Below are 24,882 nucleotides of genomic sequence, written 5' to 3' on the forward strand. Positions count from 1 at the left end.
AGCACATGGGTGAAGCTCTAGTCCTGCTCTGGTGAGGGACGCAGCAAGCTTCAAACTAATTAACACTAATTAACAGGTGTCACGTGACCCCTCCCTTCCCAGTGTCAAAAAAAGGACCAAATAGTTCTGAGACCAAAACCGCAATAACCAAAACACCCAAACTATTAGAAAATGAATAATCATTTTGCAAAACTTTGCTCGATTTCTTTCATTCTTGCCTTCACTGCTCAGCAGTGTTTCTCAGCTGCCCAGGAGAGAAAAACACCTGAGCAGAGGCAACATCCCGCCCTGCCGAGAGTCACCTGCTCTCCCAGAAGGATAAAAGCTGTTTTTGGTCCGCTGGTCAAAAGTAATATACATGTAAAAGGTAAGACTGTTTGTTGCAATACTGTATTTTTAAACCCTGAGAAGGATGGTAAAAATAACTGAAGATCTTTTCAAAGTGCTCACTTATTTTAAAATAGGCTATCCACATTTGCATGTAATCCATCAATATTGTTTGTGCTTTGTTTTTTTCTCAGACATGACAGGGGCTACGATCCCAGTGCCCCAGTCTGAGGGGTCCTGTGGAGTGAGACTGGGCACAGAGAAGAACCAGACTCTCTCATTCATCAGCAGATATGACAGCTGCTGTGCTCATGTTGAGGTAAATTAACGCAAATGTGTACGTTTTTTTCCTGCCACAGGATTCATACAGGGAAAAGAAAACCTCATACAAATACACAAATAGGATGTTAACAAGCAGCAGGTGAACATTTTAGGTAAACTGTAAAAATCTGAAAATAGAAGTCTAAAAAAAATCCAGATTTATGGATTTGATCACTTCTTGGTGTGGATTACTAAAAAATGTGTGTGTAAAATAATCAAATGAGTACTTAAAAGCAACTACTGTATATGTATTTGACACAAATAGGCATACATTGGCACATGAGGACATAAACTACATTGTTATTTATACATTATGAAAGCTTAATGGAACTGTAAATATAAATGCATCAGACTATGGAACCAGAAAGTTTGCAGCCCAAAACTCAATATGCAAATTTGCCACCTGTTTAAATTTATAAGATCGGTGCACCGTGTGTTTTATGTGTGACAAGGTGTGTATGACTCCTCAACATCCATGCTGTGATGACCTTTAATCCTCAGGGCAGCAAAGTGGTCATCCCTCTGCAGGTCCAGCTGACGGGAGTAGATCGATGGTTCAGAGTAAATATCAGCTGTCCTCTGATAAAGAGATACAGTGAGAGGACTCGTCTTATCCCAACACGTGAGTGGAGACAGCTGATTGAACATAACAAGCTCACTAACACGGCTATGTACCCTATATCTGAAGTGTTCCTCTTTCATCAGTAATTTTCACCTCTTAACTTAATTTCTTTTTAATTGGCACCTTCTCTTTGGAGCCTAGTGGAGAGTTCAGTAATGTCTTTACACACAAGTGATGTCACAGGGAATAACATATCTCTTTTCCAGCATTACCTGGAAATTGTGACATCGAAAGAGACCTAAGAGTGGATTGTGGCCACCAAAGGATTTCCAGTGATGCCTGCTACAAGCTGGGATGCTGCTATGATTCTCGTGATTTAACGTGCTACTACAGACTTAATGGTAAGATTAGCATTTGTCTTAAGGTACTGCATACATGGAAGTGATTTGTGCTGAGGTCATTTACATGCCAGACATCCTCTCTGACCTTTCCTTTACAACATATGGTCAACTTGCTTAATTGTTTAAGTGTAAAAAAAAAAAAAAAAAAAAAAAGACTATATTTTCCTGTGTTGGCACTCCCTCCAGCCTGCTCTCTGGATGGACACTTTGTGTTCTCAGTGAAGACCACAGAGACAGACCCACCTATCGATCCAGGCAGCCTCATGGTCAAGGATCAGCCACAGTGTGTCCCTGTGGTCACCACCCAAGACACTGCTGTCTTCAAGATTGGTGTCATGGACTGTGGTGCAAAAAAGAAGGTGATGCTACTTATGAAGAATTTGATTCCAAAACAAGATATCTACTTTTTTTTGGATAAAACACTTTCTTTTTACATAGTGAAATCTGGCACAAAATTCAATCACACGAGGGGTTACTATGAACACTATTCAGTCACTGCTTGCAGAATGTACTGTATAGCACTTCAACTGTTTCACTGTAATACTGTTTGTCTGTTCCACCATAAATAATGTCATGCTTTATCAAAACCTTTTTTTTCTTGCATATGGCTTAAATGTCATTGAATAGTTGACATACTTCAGCTTGAGGCTGAATCCTGTCTTCTCTGTCTGGCTCTTAGGTAGACGGAGATGTGATGATCTATGAGGTAGAGGTGGAGGAGCTGCATACTAAAAGTATAAACCAACATTCTCCATTTAGGTATGTTTTTATATCTTCTGCACACTACTGTACAGTTGTCTGACAGAGTGATTACTGATTACAGAATATTTTAATCTCACAATGCAAGTATACTGGGTGGTGACAAATGTAGCAATAGTTGTTTTTTTTCTGTTTTTTGAAGTCTCCAGGTCCAGTGTGAATATGAGCCATCAGATCTAAAGCGTGCAGCAGATTTGCGGTCTTTGTACACAGTGACCAACCCACCACCTGTGGTTGCACTGGGAACCATCAGAGTGCAGATGAGAGTAGCCACAGGTAATAAAATGTAAAGCAGTGTGGCTTTGGTTTTCTTTTTTTATTATTTTGCATGTGTCGAGTCAATAAAACTTGGTGACTGCGTTTCTGTATCATTTGTTCCTCCTAGATGCCTCTTTCACCTCTTTCTTTCCTGAGGACCAGCTCCCACTGACCTTGCCCCTACGTAAAGCTGCATATATGGAGGTCTCCATCGCCCAGCCGTCCCCAGACCCTACACTTTCCCTGCATGTGCGGGACTGCTTTGCCTACCCAGCGTCTAGACACTCTGTGTGGACGCTTCTCTATGACGGGTAAGGTGGAGGCAATTACAGTGGCAACATGGGGGGTGGAGGGGGGGTGCATAGCTGCTGACAATCTTTTCTCCCCCTGGATAGATGTCCCAACCCTCTGGACAACATGAGAAGTTCTGTCCCTGTGGACAACTGGGGGAAAACCACCTCCCACTCCCAAGTGAGGAGGTTTGATGTCAAGACCTTCGCCTTCTTGGACCCTCATACAGGCCATCCAAGTGTGGAGGAAGTAAGGTTATCATATCCGCAAATTTGTATAAAAGTAACACGGCTTCTTTGACAACTTCTTAATTGTGTAACGTCTGACTTAGATGTACTTCTACTGTTGGGTGGAAATCTGCACAGAGGATGTTGACTGTGCACAGCGTTGCACCATCATTTGTGAGTATATCGTCTTTCACCTTGCACACTGTGTGTACTGTGTATTTGTGTTCATTGTTTGCTTCTCCTCCCACAGCATCTGAGGGTGAGAGACAGAGAAGAGAGGCCGTGTTTGGGTCTGACAAGGTTCAGCTGGTCTCATTAGGGCCTCTGCTGCTGGGACAGAATAACACTGAGCTGGAAGACAATCCATGTGCTCATCAGAACACAAGTAAGTACTACTCAGCCCAAAACTAGAGTCACCATGTGATGGAACAGTGGCAGTGCTTCAAGGTAAATCTAACTTCTCTCTTTAGTGTTTCAGGTGATAGCATATATTCTCGCTGGTGTTGGCGCTGCCCTGCTGTTGATCTCAATGTTTACTGTATGGTCAAGCATCAGAAAGCGTCAGAAACCAGAAGAGCAGCAACCCTGTGATGCACAAGTTGACAGTGAACAATCTCAATAAAATATTTTCTGTAATGTGCACTCAATTTTTCTTTTTTGTACTTTCATTCATGCCTTGTGAGGTGCTTGTGATTTAATAAAAACAAGTATTGGTAAATCAGAATAGTTTATTAACACAAAAAAGCTCAGGTTTGTAATGTAACTAAAACACACAAAAGTAGTGAAGAAAGAAGAAAAATCCGGTTAGATGACTCAATAAGGTCTGAACTTTCTCTGCGCCCTCAGCAGAGCTATTCTCTGTTTGTCCTCCTCGAACTTTTTCCTTAGTTCAGCAATATCTGAAAGAAAAACATGAAATATAATTACTATCTCCTTTACTGAAAATTGCAAATGGAGAAAATTAAATGCACAATGCCACGTAACCCTAATTGTTTCCATAGGCTCTGTAATTCAATTTAAATACTAGCCACTTACGTTCTTTCTGTGTGTTTCTGTGCTGCCAGGTGTAGAAGTTCATGAGCTCCTTCCTCTTCTTTTTCCTTATCTCTTTCTGTAGAGTCCTCTGGTTGGCTGCCTCACTATGAGGGCGGGCCTTGGCGCCCTTGTGTCCCTTAGTGACTTTCACCCAGCCTTCTTCATCTTCTTGTTGCTGCTCAGCCTCCATCCTCTGCCGCTCCGCTTCCTGTGACACAGAACACCAACCCAAGTTAAAGTTACGTGAAGTAGATGGGTGATTGATGTTGGAGGAAAAGCTGCAGAATTCTCACCTCTTCTTTACGCTTGTCGTAGTCTTCCATGAACGTGTCGACCATTTGTTGCAGTTTTTCCGGCTGAATGAAAGTCTGTGTGTACTGCTGAATCCATTCTGTCATTGGAAAACACAACATGTATGTATGTGTCACAAAACTGACTTGTTCCATATCTTAAATGCTCAACGAGTACCTGGCTCACACTAAAATTCTAATACTTGATTCATAGTTTAGAGTAAATACAAAGCAATACAACAACCATATTTTGAAATAAAAAGAAAATATAACATGAGATTTTGCATTAGTAAAAGTAAATGCCTTGCTGTAGAGTCACTCACTCTCTACTCCTGTCCTCACTGGATGATGCTCTGTGCTGACGATCAGAGGCACATTATGGGGATGTGATTTAACTGCTGTCACACTGGAGGACTTCTGGAACACAATGTAGCCAACTTTGAAGCCCTGGAAGAGACAGAGAGAAAAGGAAAATAATGACCTGAAAGTGCTTCACAAATAATACAAAATAACAAGTTTATAAAAATTGTGATTTAAAAGAAGTTAGAAAGGTCGCAAGATAAATTTCGACAGGAAGACTGTTCCAGAGTTTTGGGGCCCTGACAGCAAAAGCACAGTCTCCTTTAGTTTTAAGTCTAGATCAGGGGACTGTTAGCAGAGTTTTGTTGTGAGATCTGAGGTTGTGTGCAGGTAAAGAGGGGCACAAAAGCTCACAAATGTATACTGGAGTTAAACCATGTAGTGTTTTAAAAGTGAAAGCGAACCTGCTTTTCAGCTGGCCTGAAGAACCTGGACAGAGTCGGTCCAGACTGCTGAAATGAGCCCGGGTGGTCTCTCAACTCCACTGACTGAATACTGCCAAACTGCGAGAACAACTCTTTGACAACATCCTGAAACACAAACAGCAAGGCAGGAATGAACAACAGGCTAGTCTGTAATCATCTACGATGAAATGATTGATGAGGAAGTGTTTCAATGATTGACAAATCAACCAAACTTGACAGTTCACCATTCATAGCAACATAAACGGTACCTCTGGGCAGTATGGAGGGATGTTGAGGACAAATAAAGTCCTGTCCAGCGGCCTGTGTGAACTCTTCTCTGCTCGTACTTTGTGCTCTTTCACATACAGCTTATGTTGAGCAACGCTGTTGGAGCTAAACTGCAAAGAAAGCACTGAAGGGAGACAAGAAAAACAACCCTGAAGCCAACACATCACACATTAACGTTATCTGCTGCTTTACAGGTACAAGAAGTGCTACAAGATGAAGCTAACCACCACGACCGTGTGAAATGACAAGAAAAAGCTTCGGTCTGAGGAGAAATTTGTTTTCTATCGAAATGCTGAAGTTAGTATTCAAAATTTGTCTCCATTAATACCTGTAAATCCTCCAGGAATAACACAAGCCTCTGTGCCACTGGCATGTTTCTTCTTGGACGGCGCCATTTTGTCGTGACCTATAACACCGGAAGTACAACTAAAGCGGATTTGTCTTTATTTTTTAATATACAAATAGATACATCCATGATAGAAACACGTCAGATAAAATGAAAATTAAACCATTATATACATACGTCTTTTCTTTTTTTCTTTTTTTTTACCAGCGGTATGTTTCAAGAGTTTAATTATTAGAATATATGGTGTCTCATAATGTCTATGGTCTCAATGTGTTCATGTTTTTAATAATATTACTATATTGCCATCTTTTCAACACAAACATAAATAGAGAGGGTTTCTAATTACATGGGTAATTTTTTAACAAGGTAAAACTATTTAGTTTTTACTTTTTGCATGTCAGTTATAATGTAATCCTGCTTCAAAGCTTTTTATAATAGTTATGGCTGTTGAGTTTTAAATGTAAATATGTAATATTCAGAGTTACCATGCTCAAAGGGAAAGGAAAATAAACCCTTCACAGCTAATAGTCTAAATTTGATTGATAAGGTCAGTTAATAAAAGCAGGCTTCTGAAAATAGGGCAAACTGTGATTGCACTTGAGAGATATGAGGAATTTCATTTGCTGTCAAGTTTTTGTGTACACTTTTTCACAGATGCCACAAGGACATGATGACTGTATGGATTTTGTCCACTATTTTGCCCAGTTGCTTAAAACAATTATTCTATCATACAGCCAATTTGTATTGCTAGAATTAAAAGAAAAAACATAATTAAAATGTTTAATAGATACCTGTTACTGTATGCTTTATATATATACATATTTTGGGTTACAACTACTTTTTTTTCTTATTTTAGCAACTATGGCATTGAGAAATGGGAGTTGACTCTACATTTTCATACAAAACTGTAAACTTGCATTCAATCTGAAAGAAATTTGTCTGGTCATCCAATTTACCCACTTGTCCATCCCAGATTAGAAATCTACGTATTCTGGATTTAACATGATTGGTAAAATAGTGTGTCCCTTTGTGTTTTTGATTTCAACTCATTGGTGTCAAGTTTCCTCAACCATGACAATAGAAGTACATGAAGCAGCTGAAACAGGAAAATAACCATCATGTGGCACCCAGGAAAAACAAATCTCAGACAACATCTACAAAGCTAAATATTTAATGGTGACATTTCACAGACAGATCTGACCTCTCTAGTATCTCCTTGACTGACATACCAAGAAAACAACAGAATGTAATTTACAGTCTTTCAACAAAAATCGGGTGTAATGTATAGTAGAAAGAATTAAACATATACTGCTTCAAAACCGGACAACCAAGTAAACCCAGTCACAAACAGAACACACAAGAATCTGGATGTTACACGAATGGTAAAACCAAACAAAACATCAGCATAATCTGACTGTTTGAGAACTGGTTTACTGAAATTAAACGTTATTATGGTTTCTGCCCATCCCTGATTTACTCACACAGGTTGAGTTATTTTGACTATCAAGACTTCATGTCAGATACAGGGAGAAGGACAACTTCATCACCCTGCTAAATCAGATAGATATATCTAGTGTAATGTCCTCTGTTTCTTCTATTTTTGTATGGTGTATATTCAGTCTTATTTCTATGGTCTGTACATAGCAGGACAATCCTAAAGGAGCTATAGACAATATAACTGAACACAGCTGTGTGGGTGTACAGGGCCTTGAACACAACATATCTCTGGGTGAAGACAATGTTGTCTGTCAATCTGTTCTGTTAATGAGTTTTCTCTCTTTTTTAGGGAGGGGAGGACAGGTAGAGTTAAATTGGAGTATTAAAAAAAACAAACAAAAACCTCAACATATCCAAACAGGTTTGCACAGAATTGACAAAAAACAGAAAAAAAAAAAATCCCTACACATCCGGTGTGATTTGGCATCCTCCACCACATTGAATTAAAACAACAAATCTCATTACACTTCTTTCCATTGGTCCATCTCAGGAACAAACAGGTGACATTTGGATACCACAAAATCAAAAACAGGATGTTGCGTATCCATGTATCTCACGTTCAGAGTAGTCGTGTATATCAAATGTGTAAAAATCAGCTTCATATGAGAGAGTGCAGGCTGCCTGATGGCGAGATGAAAACCACAGTTTGTATGTGAACACTGAGAATGCAGTAATATGTTTATGGACAGACAGTGTATTCATACTAGACATGAACTATATCTTGATGCGAAAGGCGGTGGCCTGTGAGCTAGGGGGCTCAGTGGTGGAGGTGGACTGTGCGGTGGACTTGAACAGAGCTTTGAGGATGGTTTGGGGGTCCACCTCTGGAGTGGGCTGAGAGGAGGCTCGCTGACCGGCGGGGCGAGACAAGGAGGGGGGCAGGCCGTCTTTCTTTGTACCGCTGCCGGTGCCTGGAGTGTCACTGAGCCTCCTGTAAGGATCAGGAGAGAGAGAGAGAGAGACGTCACATTTCCTCAAGACCACAAATGGATACACAGGGTCTCACCAAATCCATGACTTTTGCATATTTAAAAAAAAAAAAAAGAAAAAAAGATAGTTGTCATTCAAACAATCCAGTAAAAAGCAGAGAGAGATTCCTGTGATTAGTGAAAGCCACAAACACAGCAACAGTTAATGGCATTCACATTTAAATATTAAGCTAAACTTGATATCATCAAGTTTAATCAAAACCTTTAGTAGGTGGTCAATTTGAAAGACCATGCCCATTGCTTAGACAGAATAACCTAATCACAAAATGTGTTATCTGATTAACTGCATCATCAAAAGGCAACTCAATGTACCTCTAAATAGCTTGTCAGACATTACAATGAGATGCTGAACAAATCCTGCCTTCATAGTCACTGTTCTAGTGTTTGTAGGTCATTACTTGCAAATTTAAAAGAAGCAGCATCACTGTTCTTTATACTTAAATAAACAAATGGTTGACATACGTTGTAGAAATTAAGGGTAGGGGCAAATTACAGCTCATTAGAAATATGCAAAATTAAGTATATGCACATGATCAAAGTCAACTCCTCATTAATTTGAAATGAAGGAATGAAGCCCTGAGGGCACACTTACAATAGAATGGGCTGATCAGAAGTGATGACATTTCCCTGAATATGAAGGTTACACTTCATTGGTTGGCCTGGGGGTGGACAAGGAGAAAAGAAAAAACAGATCATGATACACAGGAACATACTGATGCTGAGTACATCTAATTGGGCCACCCTTTATTTCAATAAAAACACTTTGTTTTAATGAATACAAATACAAAGATGCCCCTAATCAGCAATCAGAGACAGTGCCCAAAACCCAGAGAGCCATCTGATGTGTACGTCCTTGCTACTAGCACTCACCGTCCAGGCAGCGATTGTTGTACTTCCTGTATGCGCTCACAGCGTCCTCTTTACGGACAAACACCACTTCAGCCACGCCCACCTTCACCAGCCGCGCTCGCTTCAAGGCACCACACACACAGAACAGTTCCTGTGGACAAATAGATGTAGAGTACAAACCCGTGCTCAATGAGTCATTATGGGCACAACAGCCCTAAGCACATCATCTAAATACATACCATCACGAAAGGGTTATTGGCAAATTGCGATTTACTCACAACTATGTCTTCCTCAGTGACCCGGGGATGCAGGTTGTTCACCGTTATTTTTGTCCCCTCCAAAGGACTGAATGCAGGCTAGAAAGAAACATAACAACACAACAATATCAAGAATATGAAATGACATAAAAACATGTGAGTCACTGTGGTGGTAAGGTTAACATACCAACAGGAAAAATATCTTAGAAAAACAAAGAGATTGTCAGGCTAATATATAGATTTACAGTTATTGCAGTCCTGCCATTATAATGAAGTGGTCACAACACACAACCAGTTTGGGCTAGAGATGCACAGACTGCAATTCTCTTGGCTGATACCGATTTCCGTTTTTTAAAGTCTGACCTGCTGATTCAGATTTTCTTTCTTTCTAAGAATTATAATTGACAACATACAAACATTTTTGCAAATTTCCTTCAATGGAAAATTCAATTGTATGTTCATAATAAAACATTACACAGTATTTGGTTTTCTAACAACATGAAACTTTTAAGTTCATTGAAGTCAACTCAAAGTAAAATACTGACAAAATATTTGTCAGTGGTGCAGATAAACTCTGGCTGGTACCACAAAGTACTTTCCCACCTATTTTTCACCAATAATATTTTGTAATTTCCTAAATATTATCTTTTTTTAGTGAAATTAAAAAGCACTGGGAGTAAAAGTAGGAGAGTAGGGGACAAAATCAAGTTCCTAGCATGGAAAAATATAGTGAACTACAGATGCAAGCAGGAGTGTTTACCTGAGGGGGAGTAGGAGGTGTTTTGCTGGTTTCTGCTGTGCTTTGCTGGAGGGTCCTGGAGACTGGCTGCAAGGCTGGAGCTGAGGACCGGGTGGCAGCCATGCTGGTGTTGGGCCGGGTGGGAGCCACGGGGACAGGAGGACGCGGGGCTGTGTAAGCATCATTTTTAACCACCTTGGTAATTGGGGCTGACATGGAGAATGCGGAGCCCACCGTACCAGGCTGTACGAAATAAAGGAATGAAAAGAAGTTTAATTTAAGAGTTTAATTTCATGCAGGAAACAGACTGGACATGTGACAACTTAAGTATGTGTTTGAGTCTCTGCTGATTTAAACGGTATGTAAGGTCAGGTCAGGTCAGCAGTCATGAAGCAGCTCTTACCCGTGATGGTAGCACATTGTTAGCAGTAGTGATCTTTATTTGTTTACTGGGGGTCCCAGCATGCTCATTTGAGATAGGCTGTGGGAGACAAAATAATCTGTTTAGTCACATGTGTTATGCTTTGAGCAATAATATAAAGGGAAACATACTGTTCTGCTTTCAGAGGAATATTTTTGTAAACATGAGAATTACACTAATCCCTCATGTTTAAACATGTCAAGAAAAAACAGTTCTACCTGTGAAGCTGCACGTATTCCAGCTGACATCCCCACTGGATGTTGCTGTAAAAAGAAACATCATACATCAGATTGCAGTAAGCATGTCAGTAGATCTGTGAGTATTTTCAATCTCGAGAGATCTATAGATTATTTTTTCAATAAGTCGTTTAGTCTGAGTTGTCAGAAAGTATTGAAAGATATGCATTTTAATTTCCTACAGCTCAAGGAGATGTATTAAAATGTCATGTTTTGTCTGACTAACAGTCCAAACCCCAAAGATATTCGGTTTACTGTCATGTATGACACATAGAAGTAGCAAAACTTCAAATGTGAGCAGCTGGAACTGAAGTATGTTTTTACATTTTTGTTTGAAAAATGACTAAAACGATTATTCAGTTATCAAAACAGTTGCCAATTAATTTTCTGTCACAAATGAATTGTTGCAGCTCTACATGTCAGTATGCTTTAAGAATTCAACAAGTATACATACACATACATACATGCTGGCTGTGCAACTGATCTTTCAAGGGATAAAACAACTTATTTGAACCTCACCTGGATGGTCTTGGTTATTTTAAAAGGTGTTGCAGCGGCTGCCTGTGTCTGCGTCCCTCCGATGCTCCTCTTGAGGCTCAGTCTGTCACGAGCATCCATCATTCTCTTGTTATTACTGCTCAGCTGAGGCGTTGTGCTTCCCCTCACACTCAGTCCTTGTACATTGGGGGCAAACTGCCTTGTGTTTACACCAGCAAGATTGTTGATGGTGTGTATCTGTATCTGTGGTACAAGTGTCTGGCTCTGTAGTTGGTGTGTTATTGCTGTCTTTTGCGTGGTCTGTGCAGGGACACTGAACTGATTCTGCCCCTGTTTGCGTGAGTTGATCATCTGACGAGCATCCTGCACTCCTCCTGCTCCTCCCCGCCCACGGATTTTGAAACGAGCATCCTTCTGACCCAGCTTTTCTCTGGCATCTTTCACTTGAAACCCTGATGGTAGACAGGAAGTAGATTGAGGGTGAGCTACATATAAATAGCTAAAGCATAACGGTCACTAACCAGTTGGTTTTCACATAATATGAGGCATAAGTGAATAGAGAAGTTCTAATAAAGGGGTTGTAGCCAGTTCAGTGGTCTGCCCACTGACCGTGGGCGCTAACACAGATCACTGATTACTGTGCAAGGCTTGTAGCCAATTCAGTGGTCTGTCTGCTGACCATGGTCGCTAACACGAATCACTGGTTACTACCACTTAGAGGCGCTGAAGCTGGTGGTCCGGATCACTTGGTGAATGGTCTGTGGAGTGGTCTTTGTGGTCCTAATCCACGTTCTCCCTTATTTTTTATATGCATAGACAATAGTGGCCCTTACCCGTTCCTCCTCCAAGTCGCTGTCTGACATCACCAACCCCGATCTTCTGTCGGGCGTCAAAACTCTTGCCAGTCCCTCCTGCACCCCGTCCAAACATGGGTCTGAGAGAAAGAACAAAGTCTGTTTGAGTTAATCAATTGCACTTAAAGACACCCGTTAGATTTTTTTTTGTTCGTCCAACATTTTTACGTTTCTAAGAACTCTAGAGTTACATATTTTGAAAGTAATATTTGCAACAGTATCATTCATTTTCCTTTTCATTATTTCTTTTAGTAGATGATTTAAGCTGCGCTAATTGTTTACACACAGTACAAAGGGAATGCATTTGAGTTATAGGTTGTCGTTCTGGGTTATGATATATGCAGACAATAAGAGACATCTTAAGCATGATAGATTTGGACAAGCCATCATCCTAATCTGACCCAGTGCTTCCAGCAACCATATTTGTTCAATAAGTGAGAGCGAAACCCTGCTAACATAAACGCTGCTAGCCAGCTAAAGTAGGCGAATGAAGCTACAAACAAGACAGCTAAGCAAATTAGTTGAAGCTTTCCAGATGTATGCGTTATCTCGACCACAAAAATTGCACAAAGTTTGGTTAAAAAAACAGGGGTTAGTTGAATAATTAACCCATATTGTGCTAAATTTAACGATGAATGGCTTCGGACGTTATGGCCTACAGCTAATGTTAACAAGTTAGCCTCGCGTTTACGAAGTACACGCTGCCAACAGCTCTGAGCTCTCATAATACTTTTAAACATGTTACTGCAGGTTAGCGCAAACTTAATAAACGTGCATATATCAGTGAAATAATAGTTTTCGTACCGTTTGGCGGGCACCTTGGTATTAATACCGCGCTGTCGTATCACTTCATCCAAAGAGACGTCTGCCATTTTCTCACACTGTCTAACTGCGCATGCGTGCATGCGAAGGTATTTAGCTTGGAGTACGGGAGCCGAGTTGGACTGGACAGCCAAATGGCTACGAGGAGCTGACGATGTATTTTAATGTTTTCCATACCATTGTTTGTTCATCAAATCATATGCTCCACAATTAAAGAATGAATGGCAATATAATTTTGAAACACGGAGCTGCACTCATGAAGAATGAACCCGCTGTCCACGTTCTAATGACTAATCGGCGATCGATTACTCTTGACAAAATGCAAACGCCATAACATGCCACTCTACCCATGAGCCTTTGCGCCATATTGTCGCAACAAGCACCTTGGTTTTACGAAGCAAATGCAGTTTATGGTCATTAAAACACTGTTCAAAAATTAAATTTCACAAGCCATTGTTTGATACAAACACAACTGTTTTTAGAAAATAAAATACACTGCTGCAAGTGGCTCATAGTCGGCACCCTAACAGAGAAGTCCTGGACACTGTGATTACCCCGGTCTTCGGCAATTGATTAGTTATGCCTTAAACTGATGAGTAAGGAAAATAACGATGCGGGGTGACGCCCGCGTCCTCGTACATTTAACGAGATCAATTTTTGAAAGGGGACAGGTCTGCCTGCTGAGGTGACTCACCTACTTTGTGAGATGCCTTGCGGGACTAGGACCTTCCCTGAACCCTTGAAAGTATAAGATAAACAAATATTTCACGCACGTTTAATGCGCAATGATATCATGGATGTATAAATAACATTCATACAAAACATGCATACAAAAAAATAGTGAAACTCAAAGTGCTATAGTATTAATAGCATAGAACACACAACATAAAGAAAATAATAATGAGTGAAGATAAGAAGCCTTCCTGAATGGAAAGCTTTTTTATGCCTTTTTTTTAAAATTTTTTTTTAAAGAGTCTAGGGTCTTAGAAACGTGATATAATGCAAAGCAATACAATGATACCGATGAAAACAAACATGTTATTTCTTGTATATTGTACACGACTGTTGTCTTGTTTATTTATTTTTATTTACACTTTCACATTTATACAAGATAGACATACAAAAAAGAAACAAACAACCACAACAACAACAAAAAGTACAGAACACAACAACACATAACATGGGGTAGTGGGTATACAGTACATTGCCTCGAATGCCTCACAATTATTCATTTCACTATCATACGGTGTACTTCACGTGTATAGGGGGAACCAAGGGTTCAAAATCATCTCAAATAGGGCTGCTCAGTATTAGTTTGTATTAATTGCAAATACGCAATGCTGAAACGCACTCCCAAATTTAAACAAAACACAAACATATAGTTTTATATTGCATTAGTGCAGGAATAAGGTACGAGGACTGAAAATGCTTTTAAAAAATGACTTTGTGATATCATATTGTCTATAGCTGATACTTTGGCCAGTAAAATGTGGGATTCATGTTTTTTTTCATAAGCATACAGCAAAAAAAAAAAAAAAAAAAAAAAAAAACTGCCAAAAAACCGTTGCTCAAAAGGCATGACGGTAAACTCCAAGTCCCAGGATGCAGTTGGGCAGGCGCAGCTCCAACTTGATGTCCAATTGGACCCGCTCATCAGCGCTGCTTCACGTCGCGGTGTCGCGGATCAATCGAGGATCAATCAGAGGAGAAATGGCTGCAGCTCTGTCTCGTGCCCTCAAACTGCCCGGTAAGACCCGCTACACATATTTCAACCTCACACGAGAAGCGATCAAACGGTCATGAATCTGTCATCGGTCCAGACTGGATGACTGACAGTTCTCACTCGCATCTCAGCTCTTTAAATGCAGTTGATTAATTTTTATTAACTGTCATGTCAAACATTTAGCATCGGTTCGTTGTCATATTAAATCGACGCACGTTTTCCAGAGTCTGTTATATAAGATGGATGTTTGGTTTACAGTGTGTGCAGAGCATCCCTCTGTTAAAGCGTGTGTGTGTTGTGTGCTGACTGTTAGCGGGCTGCTAGCTAATGTTAACCCAACACTAACGGACCGAGCTGCTGCTGCTGCTGCTGCTGGAGAGTAAACAAGTAAAGCGTGATAACAATACTGCGCCAGGCCCGACGCCACTGATTATACATGGGACTACCAGTCATGTGCGTTTGTAATGTAATTTATTCTATTTTGGCAGCTCTACTATTGGCAGCCTACAGCATTTGTTTATTTATTTATTTGCTTGTTCTTTTTTAACTGAAAAATAACCTATATTTAATCATTGTAAGAGTTGTTATTGTAATTAGTTGTAGTAGTAGAAGTATTGTACAAGTTAAACTATATGGGCAGCTCAAAGATATTAGAGATACTAACTAACTTTACTCTTATTATTGCCCTCAGCTGCATATTGTCCTGTATTTTGTTTTTCTGTGCCAAAACTGATAAGTAAAATGCATTATTGGACTTGGACATATCGAGGAAAAAGGCCATTATGTCAAAAACATGTAATGAGATGTGAAAAAGCCATAAAGTGGAAACATAACACCACTGATGAAAAGCACTTCCAGAGTTAAAATGCTCAGAGTAAAGGAAGGATGCATCTATAATGTACCAGTGCTGAAGGGAATATATTAGTAATTAAGTATCAATAATATATCAGCAGAGTCATATCGCAATATGACTATCAGTTGTCCCAGCCATACTCTAACTCATAACTACATGGGACAGTTGAACCTCATGATCAGCCTCTGTGTCTCCGCAGGGAAGAAGGGCTCGGAGTTAGGGGAGTACGACCCTCTCACCCAAGCAGACAGCGAGGATGAGAGCGAAGAAGATGACCTCGTGCTCAACTACCCCCGAAATGGCCTCGGCAGGGACAGCTGCCTCGGCACCGGCTCCTCAAAGCTGCGGGGTGGCAGATCCGGAAGACTCGTGGGTGCCGAAGATGAAGGGCAGGAGGATGAGGAAGAAGAGGAGGACGAATGGAGAGAGCGGCTCCCCAACAAATCCAGGCAGGACAGAGATGACATGAAAGGCATGCAGTACTGGAACCACAGGGACTCCGGCAGGGACAGGATGAGGGAGGACAGAGGGGGACCCGGGACATTGGGAGGCGCTGGGCTCGGGGGTTGTAGTAGTGATGTGGAAGAAAAGAGGATGAGGATGAAGAACGCCATCCGAACTGCATTTTTCCTGGTGCCTGTGGTCTGCGCCACATTGCTCGTGCTGCTTTGTGCTTTCCTGATTCCCTGCCAGAAGGGAGGACTGGGAAACAGGCCACAATGGGAGAGAGAACTGGGAGATGCAGGAGGTAAACAGAATAACAACAAAGTCTGTGATACATCACTGTAGCTACATTTTCAGTAACAACATGACTGATGAGTTTGAGGTTCTCTGCTACTTCCACTTTATATTCTACCTGAACTACATGTAGACAAACAATTACTGGAAGTTAAAGTCCAGAAAAAAACAAACAAAGGGGAAGAGTTAGACCAGATTGTGATCTATTAAAGGTTAACTGGCCTAAAACCATGATGCACAATATGCACTCACACTCCTTTGATGACATGTAAAGTGGGTGGTGCCGCCATTAATAATGCTGACTTTATATAAACATAGGAGTCTCTGTGGCTAGACAACGCTGGCTCACCCTTTAATTAGTCAACTGTAATTACACAGGATTGCATCACTCTGCTGCACCCACCACATGCTCTGTTTCAGCATGCACTATGAAAATATTGTAGCGTGGCAATAAATACAAACTCTGCAGTATTGTTTCTTTAATGTCCGATTAAGTGTTTTACTCTTTTAATGACTCACTATTTTATTTCATTTAATTCCTCCTGCTTATCTCTACAGCATCAAAATGTAGAATAACGGAAAAAAAAAAAGGCTGATGTTAAAGTAGCTGGTAGACTTATAACACTGGTGGGTGGTTTTCATTCTGTTTTGATTTCTCTGTGTAGGTGTCACTCCACCTGCACTGGCATTGTGGGATGTCGATGGCGATTCGGTGGAGGATGTCTTACTGGGTGTTACTGAATGCACCAATGACACTCATTCCACACAAGGGAACAAAAGTATGTGAGGAATTCTTTGAAAGGGTTTTTTCAGACATCACATTAAAATTGGAGACATTTTAGATCATGAGAGAGGGAAGATGTCATTATCATGTGCACGTGTCCCTCTCCTCTAAATCTCAATAGCGTCTCTGTGCCATAAATGGCTACCATGTGTACTGAACTATGTGCGCTTACATAGTTAGTCTAATCTTGCTAGTCCTGCTAAGCTGCTGAACCCTAAATCCACTTTAATATCTCATCCTGTTTGTGATTTTTGTAAATGCTGCGTAATGATTTATGATGTCCTTTCTTCGTCCCAGTTTACAGTGCGGTGGCCCTGTCTGCAGTCAGCGGTCAGGTGCTGTGGAGGAATGTCATGCGGGAGTCTGTGATGTACATCCAGTGTGGTCTCCAGGACAACTCCCAGCCGTCACCTGTGTGTCTCCTCATTGGCAAATCTATCCTCATGGCCGTCGATGGTGCCACAGGTTAGAAGAAAGTCATTTAAGCTGCACATTTTTTTTTTTTTCCATTCAAAGCATTTAAAACAGGGTCAAATAGGTTTCCTTTCACTCCCCAGGGAGTCACTTGGGGTCGGTCCTGCTGAAGAACATTGAATCCCAGGCGGTGTTACTTCCAGACCTCGACAACGACTCAGTCCCAGATCTGCTGGTAGCCACCCTGCCTGCAAATGAGGTATTTCTATGTCAGCCACATGCTTCTCCTCTTACACATATGTATATGAAGTGAGACATTTTACATAGAATTTGCTCTGTAGTGCAACTGTCCTTTGAAAAACAATGATTGGAGCTTTTTACCTTATAAAATTACAGGGTTTGTTCAATCATTTTCAGTAGCAATATGTTTGCTCCTCAACTTATTTTGGATACAACTGTCCTTTGAAATGTACATAACAATCAGTGATGCAGTGATCAACACTTGTGGTTATGTTGCCTGTGTTGTTCATATTTCAGCTTCTTCTCAAGGGTCTTTCAACTAAATATATTTGAAATAAAAAAAAGACTTTGTGGTAACACAAAAAATATTTACAAAATTATAGTTGTGTGAAAATTAGACACTACTGACTGATGTTTCCTCTCGCTAAATGAAGCTGTATAATTGTGTCTCCGGTGACATTCCTGTTAATAATACCATTAACGTATATCTTTCTTACAGTGGTACTGTCATTCGGAATAACAGTCATGTGATCATGAGCTGAAAGTTTACCGATCATGTTTCCAGGCCTTTGCATTCTACATAACTTTTTCTGCTGCGTTCATTTTCAGGCTTTGGATCTCTCCTTGACCCTGATCTCTGGGGGAACCAGGACGAAGCTCGGACATCCCGTGCCTTTCAACCTCACCGGACAGGGAAAGCTGATTGGTCCTTTGCTGCATGAGACACAACAAGGGGCATACTACATCCTCTTTGGACTAGGTAAAGAAAGCAGTCAGCAATGTAGAGGTCTAATTCAATACTTTAAAGCATGACTGCAGCTACAAATAGTTGAAATCGAAAAAGCACAACGTTCCCATGCTGTTAGCATTATAATGTAGAGTGATGTCAGGTAATTTGGGACATCAGGTATAATGGGACATATAAGCTTTGAGGCACTCTGCTCTTTAAATATTAGCAGCCAATCACTGAAAAGGTCATTGAATTGTTGCTACAATACTACTTAACATAAAACAATCATTTTGATTGGTCTGTGGTACCCAGGAAGTGTGTGGCAAAACCTTCAAGGTCATCAGGTCAGGCAAATCGCTCAGTAAGTGCTGTGACATACTGAATTGTACTTTTGCATAATAAGGGTGCTAAACCAAAAACAGACTATTTAACAATTTGCAGAACTGTATTATGATGAAGTGTTTTACGAAGTCTTTTAATTATAATAGACATATTTGCCAAATACACATTGTTTATTTGTGAATAAGCATTTGAAGCACCGTCCCATTTTATCAAACAGCGTTTCGTAAAATGGGACAAGAATTTCAGCTAAATTGGGACAGTTGTTTAAGTGTTAATATTTGCAATAAGGTTGTGATTTAATCAATTTTATAGGCTTTTTCTTGTATTATTTTGACCATGTCACACATTTTGTCTCACACATATACACAACACGCTACACTAATGTACATTAGCCTAGGCTAATGTGCATTAGCCTAGGATAATGTATGTATGTACATTAGCCTAAGCTAATGTGTGTACATTAGCCTAGGCTAATGATTTAATATTTATATAATATATTTATATAATTTCACAGTAGCAGTAGGCTATGCACAGTAGGCCTATGAATGGTTTCATAACCAGTATTCTGGCTTGTTTCACTGGGCAGTTCAGCCCTTTTAAGTTTTAACAATTAAAATTAAAACCCAAAGAACATAGTGGGATGAAATATGATGAATATGAAATGTGAAACATTTAAGAGTTATGTAAAGGTTTAAGGTAAAATCATTTTTTAATTATTTTTGTATTCATACAACACCTGATTCCCTATTTTACTCTGTTCAGCCCTTCTATTACTATGTTCAATTGTACTATATACTATATGTTCAAATAAAAAAAAATATTTCAGCTGAAAATGAATGCCCCATTTTACCTGAACATGCCAACAACGTGAGAGAAGGGGTCTTGGTGTGTTTGAAGGTAAGTATACTTTACAACATAATTTCAAAAGAGGAATACTGCAGAGATTCGTGATAATTTATAAAAACATTGGCGGAGTGAGTAACTAGCTTTTTTGATGATCTCCTGGTAATTTTACCAAAAAGTGTCCCAAATTACCTGATTCCACCCTATCTGATTCAGTTAATACGGTTATTTTATTTGCAGTATTAAAACATTGTGTCAATGTCTTTTTTCCTCAGGTAATGTAGAGGCCATCTCTCTGAGTGATATCTACTCTCGTGCTACTGGCAAACCGCCCATAACCCAGCCGCTTACAAGGAAGGATTCAGGTTGGGAGGAACTCAGGAAAAGCAATTCCTCCTCCTTCATACACATTTACAGGTACGCCTCAGTGACTGGCACATAGCTCTGTTTACACCGTACACATACTTCTCTGTTGGTTAATCATGAACCTTTAATCTGTTAGTATGAAGGAGACACATTTACTAAACCACAAGTGTGATGCTTGAACTAACATTACTGGCACTTTACTGTTTGCATAGAAGTATTCCTCATAGGTCTTAATCACAGTATACTGATGATTCAAACATTAAGAAGTGATTTTAAAAAATGCACTAGCCACAATAAAGTAAGTGGTGTCAGATTGAACTCTTACCAATGTTTTCAATATTTTCACTTTTAAGGAGGGTAATGATTAAATAATCAGTAGATTTTGGTACCAGTGGATATCAGTAATACTCCCACATTGCTTACATAATATTAAAACCAAGTTACAAAGTATGAGAACATCAATATACACACAATTTTGTAAGCATGTTATTCCATGAGTTACTGGGGAAACTGGATCTTCCATTTCCTGCGTTGTACAGACAGTGAAAGAGAAGGCACAGAAAACTATTTTTTTATAGACACCTATGTTATTGTCTTTCCAGGGGATCTGAGCGTGCAGAGTTCCTGGTCCCTCTTGTGGCTGGTTTTGGCAACAACCACAACAGCTTGGACACTGTTTCTAACCTGAACTCCACCAAAAGTGAATGGGTGTTGGTTTATGGCTCCAGCAAACTCTCAGTGCTCCGACAGACCGACATGCACAAAAAATGGACCTCTAAGTCACCTCCCATTCACAGGTACAGACCTGCATATCACTGTCACTACTGACTGAGTTATTATATCATTGTATTATATTTCTGCTGCCAACATTATTATATAAAAACACTTTTTAAGCTTTTTGAACTTCAAGTTATATATCAGAATTTAGCAAAAAATTTCCCTAAAATATTTCTTTGCCTGTCACAGCCAACCAGCCCTGGGACACTTCAATGATGATGGAGTCCTTGATCTCTTTTTTCAGCATTCAGCAAACGGCACCATGAAGGTAAAACAGCTCAGTTCGGTTTTTCAGGTATCAAATGAATACAAGGGTTCACATGCTGCATAAATATAATTGTTTGGCAGTTTGTTTGTTACAGAAATGAAGATTTAGAGTCTTGATTATAAAGCTTTAACTGACCTCTAAGTGTGCTCTAATCCTACTGGTTTACTGCTTTTCCTCTTTCTCTCTCGTCAGGCGCAGGTCATTGACGGAGTAGATGGGCACTCTCTCTGGACAGCAGAGTTTGTGTGTCCTCGTCTTGTTTTGGAAGCTTCAGTGATCTCCACCTCAACTGGCCTATCAGCTTTTGTCTTCTGGGCCAGCGAACCAATCAAAGCGCAGAAGAATGTCACCAAGGCAACTGTGAGTCTGCCTAGAGAACAAGCTTATTGAGGCAAATCACTTCTGCTCTATGAATAAAAAAAAATGGATAAAACAGAATGAATCATGTGCACAGCTTATTTTACTTCATTGTCTTTGAGTTTGAGCTGGAGCCAATAACTCTGGGTTTGACCCAAAATAATAAATACTCAACTTATGTAATGAAAAAGGCACTAAACTGTCCACATTAACTGTGTAGGTAGCACCAGGTGTTGCTGCAGCGGAGCCGCTCATCAGAAAGCTATTCCTGTTGCACCCTGTATATCCCACAATCCTGCTGGAGCTCACCAGCACCACGCACACAACAGTCACCTCTGCAGGTAAACGTCACCAGAGATAAAATGCACTGTAGCTGCAGAATACTGTAGAAAAACATCTGCTTCAATACAGAGCAATAACTGTTTATTTCATAATAAATAAACTGTCTTCATAGTTTTTCATAAAACAATATGTAGAATAATGCTGCATGGATTTTGTATAACTTTTATCATTCACTATCCAAATGTCTGACTTCCAAAAAGATGCCAAGATACTAATACACATGTTCAAGTGATAAGAAATGTTCTTCCTCCTATTTTCTCCTACTTCCTCTCTGACAGTGAGTTACCAGGAGAATCAGAAAGATGCTTCCTACATCACCGTATCCTCCCGGCCCACACCGGATTCGGAGCCCGGCGCTCGGATAGTTAAGAGCATGAGCCTCAGAGCTGCTATCACTAAAGGACAGATTGTCAGACTAGGGGAAAGCAACAAGAGCGGGGAACCTGTTAAACCAGGCGTATTTGAGGTCAACAAATTCTTCAGGCATCTGTCCTTCAAAAACCAGGTGAGAAAGACACTAAGTGTGATAATAATCTCTTACTGTTGTTTAATATCTGTAGTATTTTGACATTACAATGATTATTGCCTACTGTCAGTCAGCTAAATACACTTAAACTGTGTTGCTTTGTTTAGTGATGAGCTGCCACCGCTACCACGCCCTGTGTCACAACAAGAGGTACGACTAAAGGCTAAATGCTCAGGCAAGGGACAAAAGCTGTGGATCGCTCTGCACCGAGGACACACTAAGAATTCATTTGAAGCTGTTTACATCCTGTTAGGTTCACTAAGTATGAATTTAACTTTCTGTTACTTGAGAAAGATTTTTTTTTTTAACTGTAAAAAAAGGATTATTTGCAGGTAGAGATTTTGCTTGTGTTTAGTTTTTTCCTGTTGTTTTATATCACGTCTATACTATGAAAACGCTTATTTAAAATAATTTATCTTGCATTTAGGAATTAATATTTAATTGAATGTTTCTGATTGTTTGGACTCGATGGCAACAGAATAACTGTTGTTTATCAGTGACAGTGAAGCACAATAATGCTGATGAAAGAACATGTAAATGTGTTTACAGTAAGCATCACTCATACAAACCTTACATGGCCAGTATACTCATGTGGTGTCATCCCTAAGTCACATGCATTCTGTCATCAAGCCACTAATATTGTCCTCACTGCTCATCACCAACTTAAGTAGTATCAGGAGTGTGTAAATATTTCATGCTGTACAGTATTTATTGATTTGTTTTATTGTTTGGATTATTTTTATTGTTATATAACCAACAATTGTTTGATCTCTCAGAATATGTGGCTGCTAAAATGGTCATGGCATTCAAATGTAAGCTGCAACTTCACATATTGCAAGAGAAAATGTGAAAATGAATTCTTAACGCTACATGTATCTCGTGTCGTTTATTCTAACCTCAGTATCTCGAGATTCTGTATTCATTGAAATTGCGCAGACAACCACGTAATAAGAGAGTGGGAGTACGTGGCGCAGGGCGGCGCTGTGTTGCAGCTCCACATCCCCCCCAAAAAAGTGAGCTCCGTTTTCCGCATTGCTGCCGCATCACTCGCTGTTGACATGACGTCGGCTCTCGGTCGTCTGGTCAGGCTGTCGGGCCTCAGAAACGCTCGCTGCTCGCCGCTCTGGACGGGCAGGACCGTGACACCGTGCCGGACAGTCGTGAGCACGTCATCCGGTGCCATTCTGCCCAAACCCAAGAAGGTGAGTGCTGATTAGAGGCGTCAGAGTGGTGTGTGTAAATTACAGCTCTGTGTTGAGATACAACGCAGGAGAGAAGGGAGTGTCGCTGAAGGAATAGAATCATGAGTGGAGAAATAGATGGATGTTTGTCTGAGGGCCTCTGATCTGTGTGTACCCCCCAAAAAATGTGTTGATTATAATAAACAGTTCTACTGCAGTCTTTCTCATAAATATAGTAGAAGTCAATCTTACACAGGCTGCTTGACATGAACTGATTTAGTTGTTTCTATGGTGGGATGTGTGACACTGGTGAGCAGACCCCCTTCGGCCTTATCCGGATTGCTCTGGTAGTGGTGCCCTTCTTGTATGTGGGGACTCAGATCAGCAAGAACTTTGCAGCGCTGCTGGAGGAGCACGACATCTTTGTCCCCGAAGACGATGACGACGATGACTGAAGGGTCTGTAGGGCTTCTGGTTATCAGGTATCACTTGGCTGGGAGTTATGGGCTTCACTGTGAATTGTGGCACCCTTGTTCAGTCTATGTTGAATTGGGATTGGTATGTGCATGTAATGTTCTGTGGCAGCAGTGGTAGGGGAAATTCGCTCTCAGGGGCCCCAAGCAAGAGGGGGGCCCCTTAACCAGGCCAGACTATATACTGATGCAACATTCATGTACATGCTGAATCAGGATCACCTCTCAACCAGAACTGTACTGCAATTCTTTCATTTCATTGTTTTCTTCAGCCCCAGTTCACAACATATCAAATGAATGTGAGAATGAGAAATATTGCTTTAACAAAATGATATGCTTTCAAAAATCATGTGAATCAGACATTAAAACACACACATCACATCACACATCACTAGCTCAAATACATCAGTAGAGAGCATTTCAGTGCCTTTATGTAATTATTGCAGCTGCCAGACATATTTTAGTCAGAATTGAGAAATGGTGTCAGTGTTTGATAGCACATAATGCTACTTAAAATAGGATGCAGGCATACATTTTTAAAAAGGCACCACTCACACTCTTTCTTTCCTCCACAGGTTGTCTTGTCTTGTCAAATCCACTGAGGACGAGTCTGAGCCTCTGAGCACATGAATGCCTTCCTCCAGTTCCCTCTGCTGTGTTCTTAAGTTGTCTTTGCTGGCACTGGATTCAGGGTTTTTGCTGTTATCGACACTGCAATAGGGCTGTCCCAGGTTGAATATTGTACTATATTTGCATGCACTAATAAAGTCTTAATAAAAGGGAATGACAATCTTAAAATGCAACATACAGACGTGGCCGAAATTATTGGTACCCTTGCATTTTATTAAAGTAATGCACCATTCGCCCTGAACAGTGTTGAAATGAAAAGATATT

General features: G+C 40.3%; 5 protein-coding genes and 1 non-coding gene across 7 annotated transcripts; 4 read left to right on the forward strand and 2 right to left on the reverse strand.

Annotated features, from left to right (window-relative positions):
- Nucleotides 1-63: 63 nt before the first annotated feature.
- Nucleotides 64-3,788, forward strand: LOC121883480 (zona pellucida sperm-binding protein 4-like). Its single transcript, XM_042391765.1, has 12 exons — nucleotides 64-367; nucleotides 522-646; nucleotides 1,150-1,270; nucleotides 1,477-1,611; nucleotides 1,798-1,970; nucleotides 2,291-2,370; nucleotides 2,513-2,646; nucleotides 2,756-2,939; nucleotides 3,024-3,168; nucleotides 3,251-3,320; nucleotides 3,397-3,531; nucleotides 3,617-3,788. The coding sequence occupies exons 1-12, from the start codon at nucleotides 172-174 to the stop codon at nucleotides 3,766-3,768; spliced, it is 1,650 nt and encodes a 549-aa protein (XP_042247699.1). The 5' UTR covers nucleotides 64-171; the 3' UTR covers nucleotides 3,769-3,788.
- Nucleotides 3,789-3,860: 72 nt separating this feature from the next.
- Nucleotides 3,861-5,959, reverse strand: rrp7a (ribosomal RNA processing 7 homolog A). The gene is made up of 7 exons (XM_042391768.1): nucleotides 5,852-5,959; nucleotides 5,505-5,647; nucleotides 5,236-5,361; nucleotides 4,795-4,918; nucleotides 4,475-4,572; nucleotides 4,182-4,389; nucleotides 3,861-4,045 (listed from the first exon to the last, which is right to left on the reverse strand). Exons 1-7 carry the CDS (start codon nucleotides 5,916-5,918, stop codon nucleotides 3,960-3,962), a joined length of 852 nt encoding a protein of 283 aa, XP_042247702.1. The 5' UTR covers nucleotides 5,919-5,959; the 3' UTR covers nucleotides 3,861-3,959.
- A 1,065-nt stretch (nucleotides 5,960-7,024) lies between these two features.
- On the reverse strand, nucleotides 7,025-13,119 carry poldip3 (polymerase (DNA-directed), delta interacting protein 3). The gene is made up of 10 exons (XM_042391766.1): nucleotides 13,014-13,119; nucleotides 12,189-12,289; nucleotides 11,377-11,807; nucleotides 10,840-10,884; nucleotides 10,604-10,681; nucleotides 10,222-10,443; nucleotides 9,483-9,560; nucleotides 9,226-9,355; nucleotides 8,948-9,014; nucleotides 7,025-8,297 (listed from the first exon to the last, which is right to left on the reverse strand). Exons 1-10 carry the CDS (start codon nucleotides 13,112-13,114, stop codon nucleotides 8,081-8,083), a joined length of 1,470 nt encoding a protein of 489 aa, XP_042247700.1. The 5' UTR covers nucleotides 13,115-13,119; the 3' UTR covers nucleotides 7,025-8,080.
- Nucleotides 13,120-13,610: 491 nt separating this feature from the next.
- On the forward strand, nucleotides 13,611-13,764 carry LOC121885047. Its single transcript, XR_006092456.1, has one exon. It is a non-coding gene; the product is annotated as a U12 minor spliceosomal RNA (small nuclear RNA).
- An 868-nt stretch (nucleotides 13,765-14,632) lies between these two features.
- fam234b (family with sequence similarity 234 member B) lies at nucleotides 14,633-23,203 on the forward strand. The gene is made up of 13 exons (XM_042391761.1): nucleotides 14,633-14,778; nucleotides 15,807-16,355; nucleotides 17,011-17,124; nucleotides 17,427-17,594; nucleotides 17,687-17,802; nucleotides 18,393-18,543; nucleotides 19,974-20,115; nucleotides 20,667-20,861; nucleotides 21,031-21,109; nucleotides 21,302-21,469; nucleotides 21,687-21,807; nucleotides 22,087-22,313; nucleotides 22,442-23,203. Exons 1-13 carry the CDS (start codon nucleotides 14,634-14,636, stop codon nucleotides 22,442-22,444), a joined length of 2,178 nt encoding a protein of 725 aa, XP_042247695.1. The 5' UTR covers nucleotide 14,633; the 3' UTR covers nucleotides 22,445-23,203.
- An 80-nt stretch (nucleotides 23,204-23,283) lies between these two features.
- On the forward strand, nucleotides 23,284-24,795 carry LOC121883490 (essential MCU regulator, mitochondrial-like). 2 transcript variants are annotated; one of them, XM_042391774.1, is made up of 3 exons: nucleotides 23,284-23,536; nucleotides 23,833-23,997; nucleotides 24,564-24,795. In XM_042391774.1, exons 1-2 carry the CDS (start codon nucleotides 23,393-23,395, stop codon nucleotides 23,968-23,970), a joined length of 282 nt encoding a protein of 93 aa, XP_042247708.1. In that variant the 5' UTR covers nucleotides 23,284-23,392; the 3' UTR covers nucleotides 23,971-23,997; nucleotides 24,564-24,795. The 2 variants fall into 2 exon arrangements, with proteins under 2 accessions (XP_042247708.1, XP_042247709.1); XM_042391775.1 differs by having other exon boundaries at nucleotides 23,833-23,973.
- The last annotated feature ends 87 nt before the right edge of the window (nucleotides 24,796-24,882 follow it).

Source organism: Thunnus maccoyii, chromosome 18, assembly GCF_910596095.1.
Source record: "Thunnus maccoyii chromosome 18, fThuMac1.1, whole genome shotgun sequence".
Lineage (NCBI taxonomy): Eukaryota > Metazoa > Chordata > Actinopteri > Scombriformes > Scombridae > Thunnus > Thunnus maccoyii.

Coding starts and splice junctions, on each gene's coding strand:
- LOC121883490 (XM_042391774.1), top strand. CDS start 23,393: ATGACGTCGGCTCTCGGTCGTCTGGTCAGGCTGTCGGGCCTCAGAAAC. Junction 23,537..23,832: donor TTCTGCCCAAACCCAAGAAG/GTGAGTGCTGAT, acceptor ACTGGTGAGCAG/ACCCCCTTCGGCCTTATCCG.
- rrp7a (XM_042391768.1), bottom strand. CDS start 5,918: ATGGCGCCGTCCAAGAAGAAACATGCCAGTGGCACAGAGGCTTGTGTT. Junction 5,648..5,851: donor TATTCCTGGAGGATTTACAG/GTATTAATGGAG, acceptor GTCTCCCTTCAG/TGCTTTCTTTGCAGTTTAGC. Junction 4,573..4,794: donor AGTGAGGACAGGAGTAGAGA/GTGAGTGACTCT, acceptor TTCCAATGACAG/AATGGATTCAGCAGTACACA.
- LOC121883480 (XM_042391765.1), top strand. CDS start 172: ATGAATAATCATTTTGCAAAACTTTGCTCGATTTCTTTCATTCTTGCC. Junction 1,271..1,476: donor GACTCGTCTTATCCCAACAC/GTGAGTGGAGAC, acceptor TCTCTTTTCCAG/CATTACCTGGAAATTGTGAC. Junction 1,971..2,290: donor ACTGTGGTGCAAAAAAGAAG/GTGATGCTACTT, acceptor TCTGGCTCTTAG/GTAGACGGAGATGTGATGAT.
- poldip3 (XM_042391766.1), bottom strand. CDS start 13,114: ATGCACGCATGCGCAGTTAGACAGTGTGAGAAAATGGCAGACGTCTCT. Junction 11,808..12,188: donor GCGACTTGGAGGAGGAACGG/GTAAGGGCCACT, acceptor GTCTACCATCAG/GGTTTCAAGTGAAAGATGCC. Junction 8,298..8,947: donor TCTGATCAGCCCATTCTATT/GTAAGTGTGCCC, acceptor TGATCCTTACAG/GAGGCTCAGTGACACTCCAG.
- fam234b (XM_042391761.1), top strand. CDS start 14,634: ATGCAGTTGGGCAGGCGCAGCTCCAACTTGATGTCCAATTGGACCCGC. Junction 14,779..15,806: donor TCGTGCCCTCAAACTGCCCG/GTAAGACCCGCT, acceptor GTGTCTCCGCAG/GGAAGAAGGGCTCGGAGTTA. Junction 17,125..17,426: donor TTCCACACAAGGGAACAAAA/GTATGTGAGGAA, acceptor TCTTCGTCCCAG/TTTACAGTGCGGTGGCCCTG.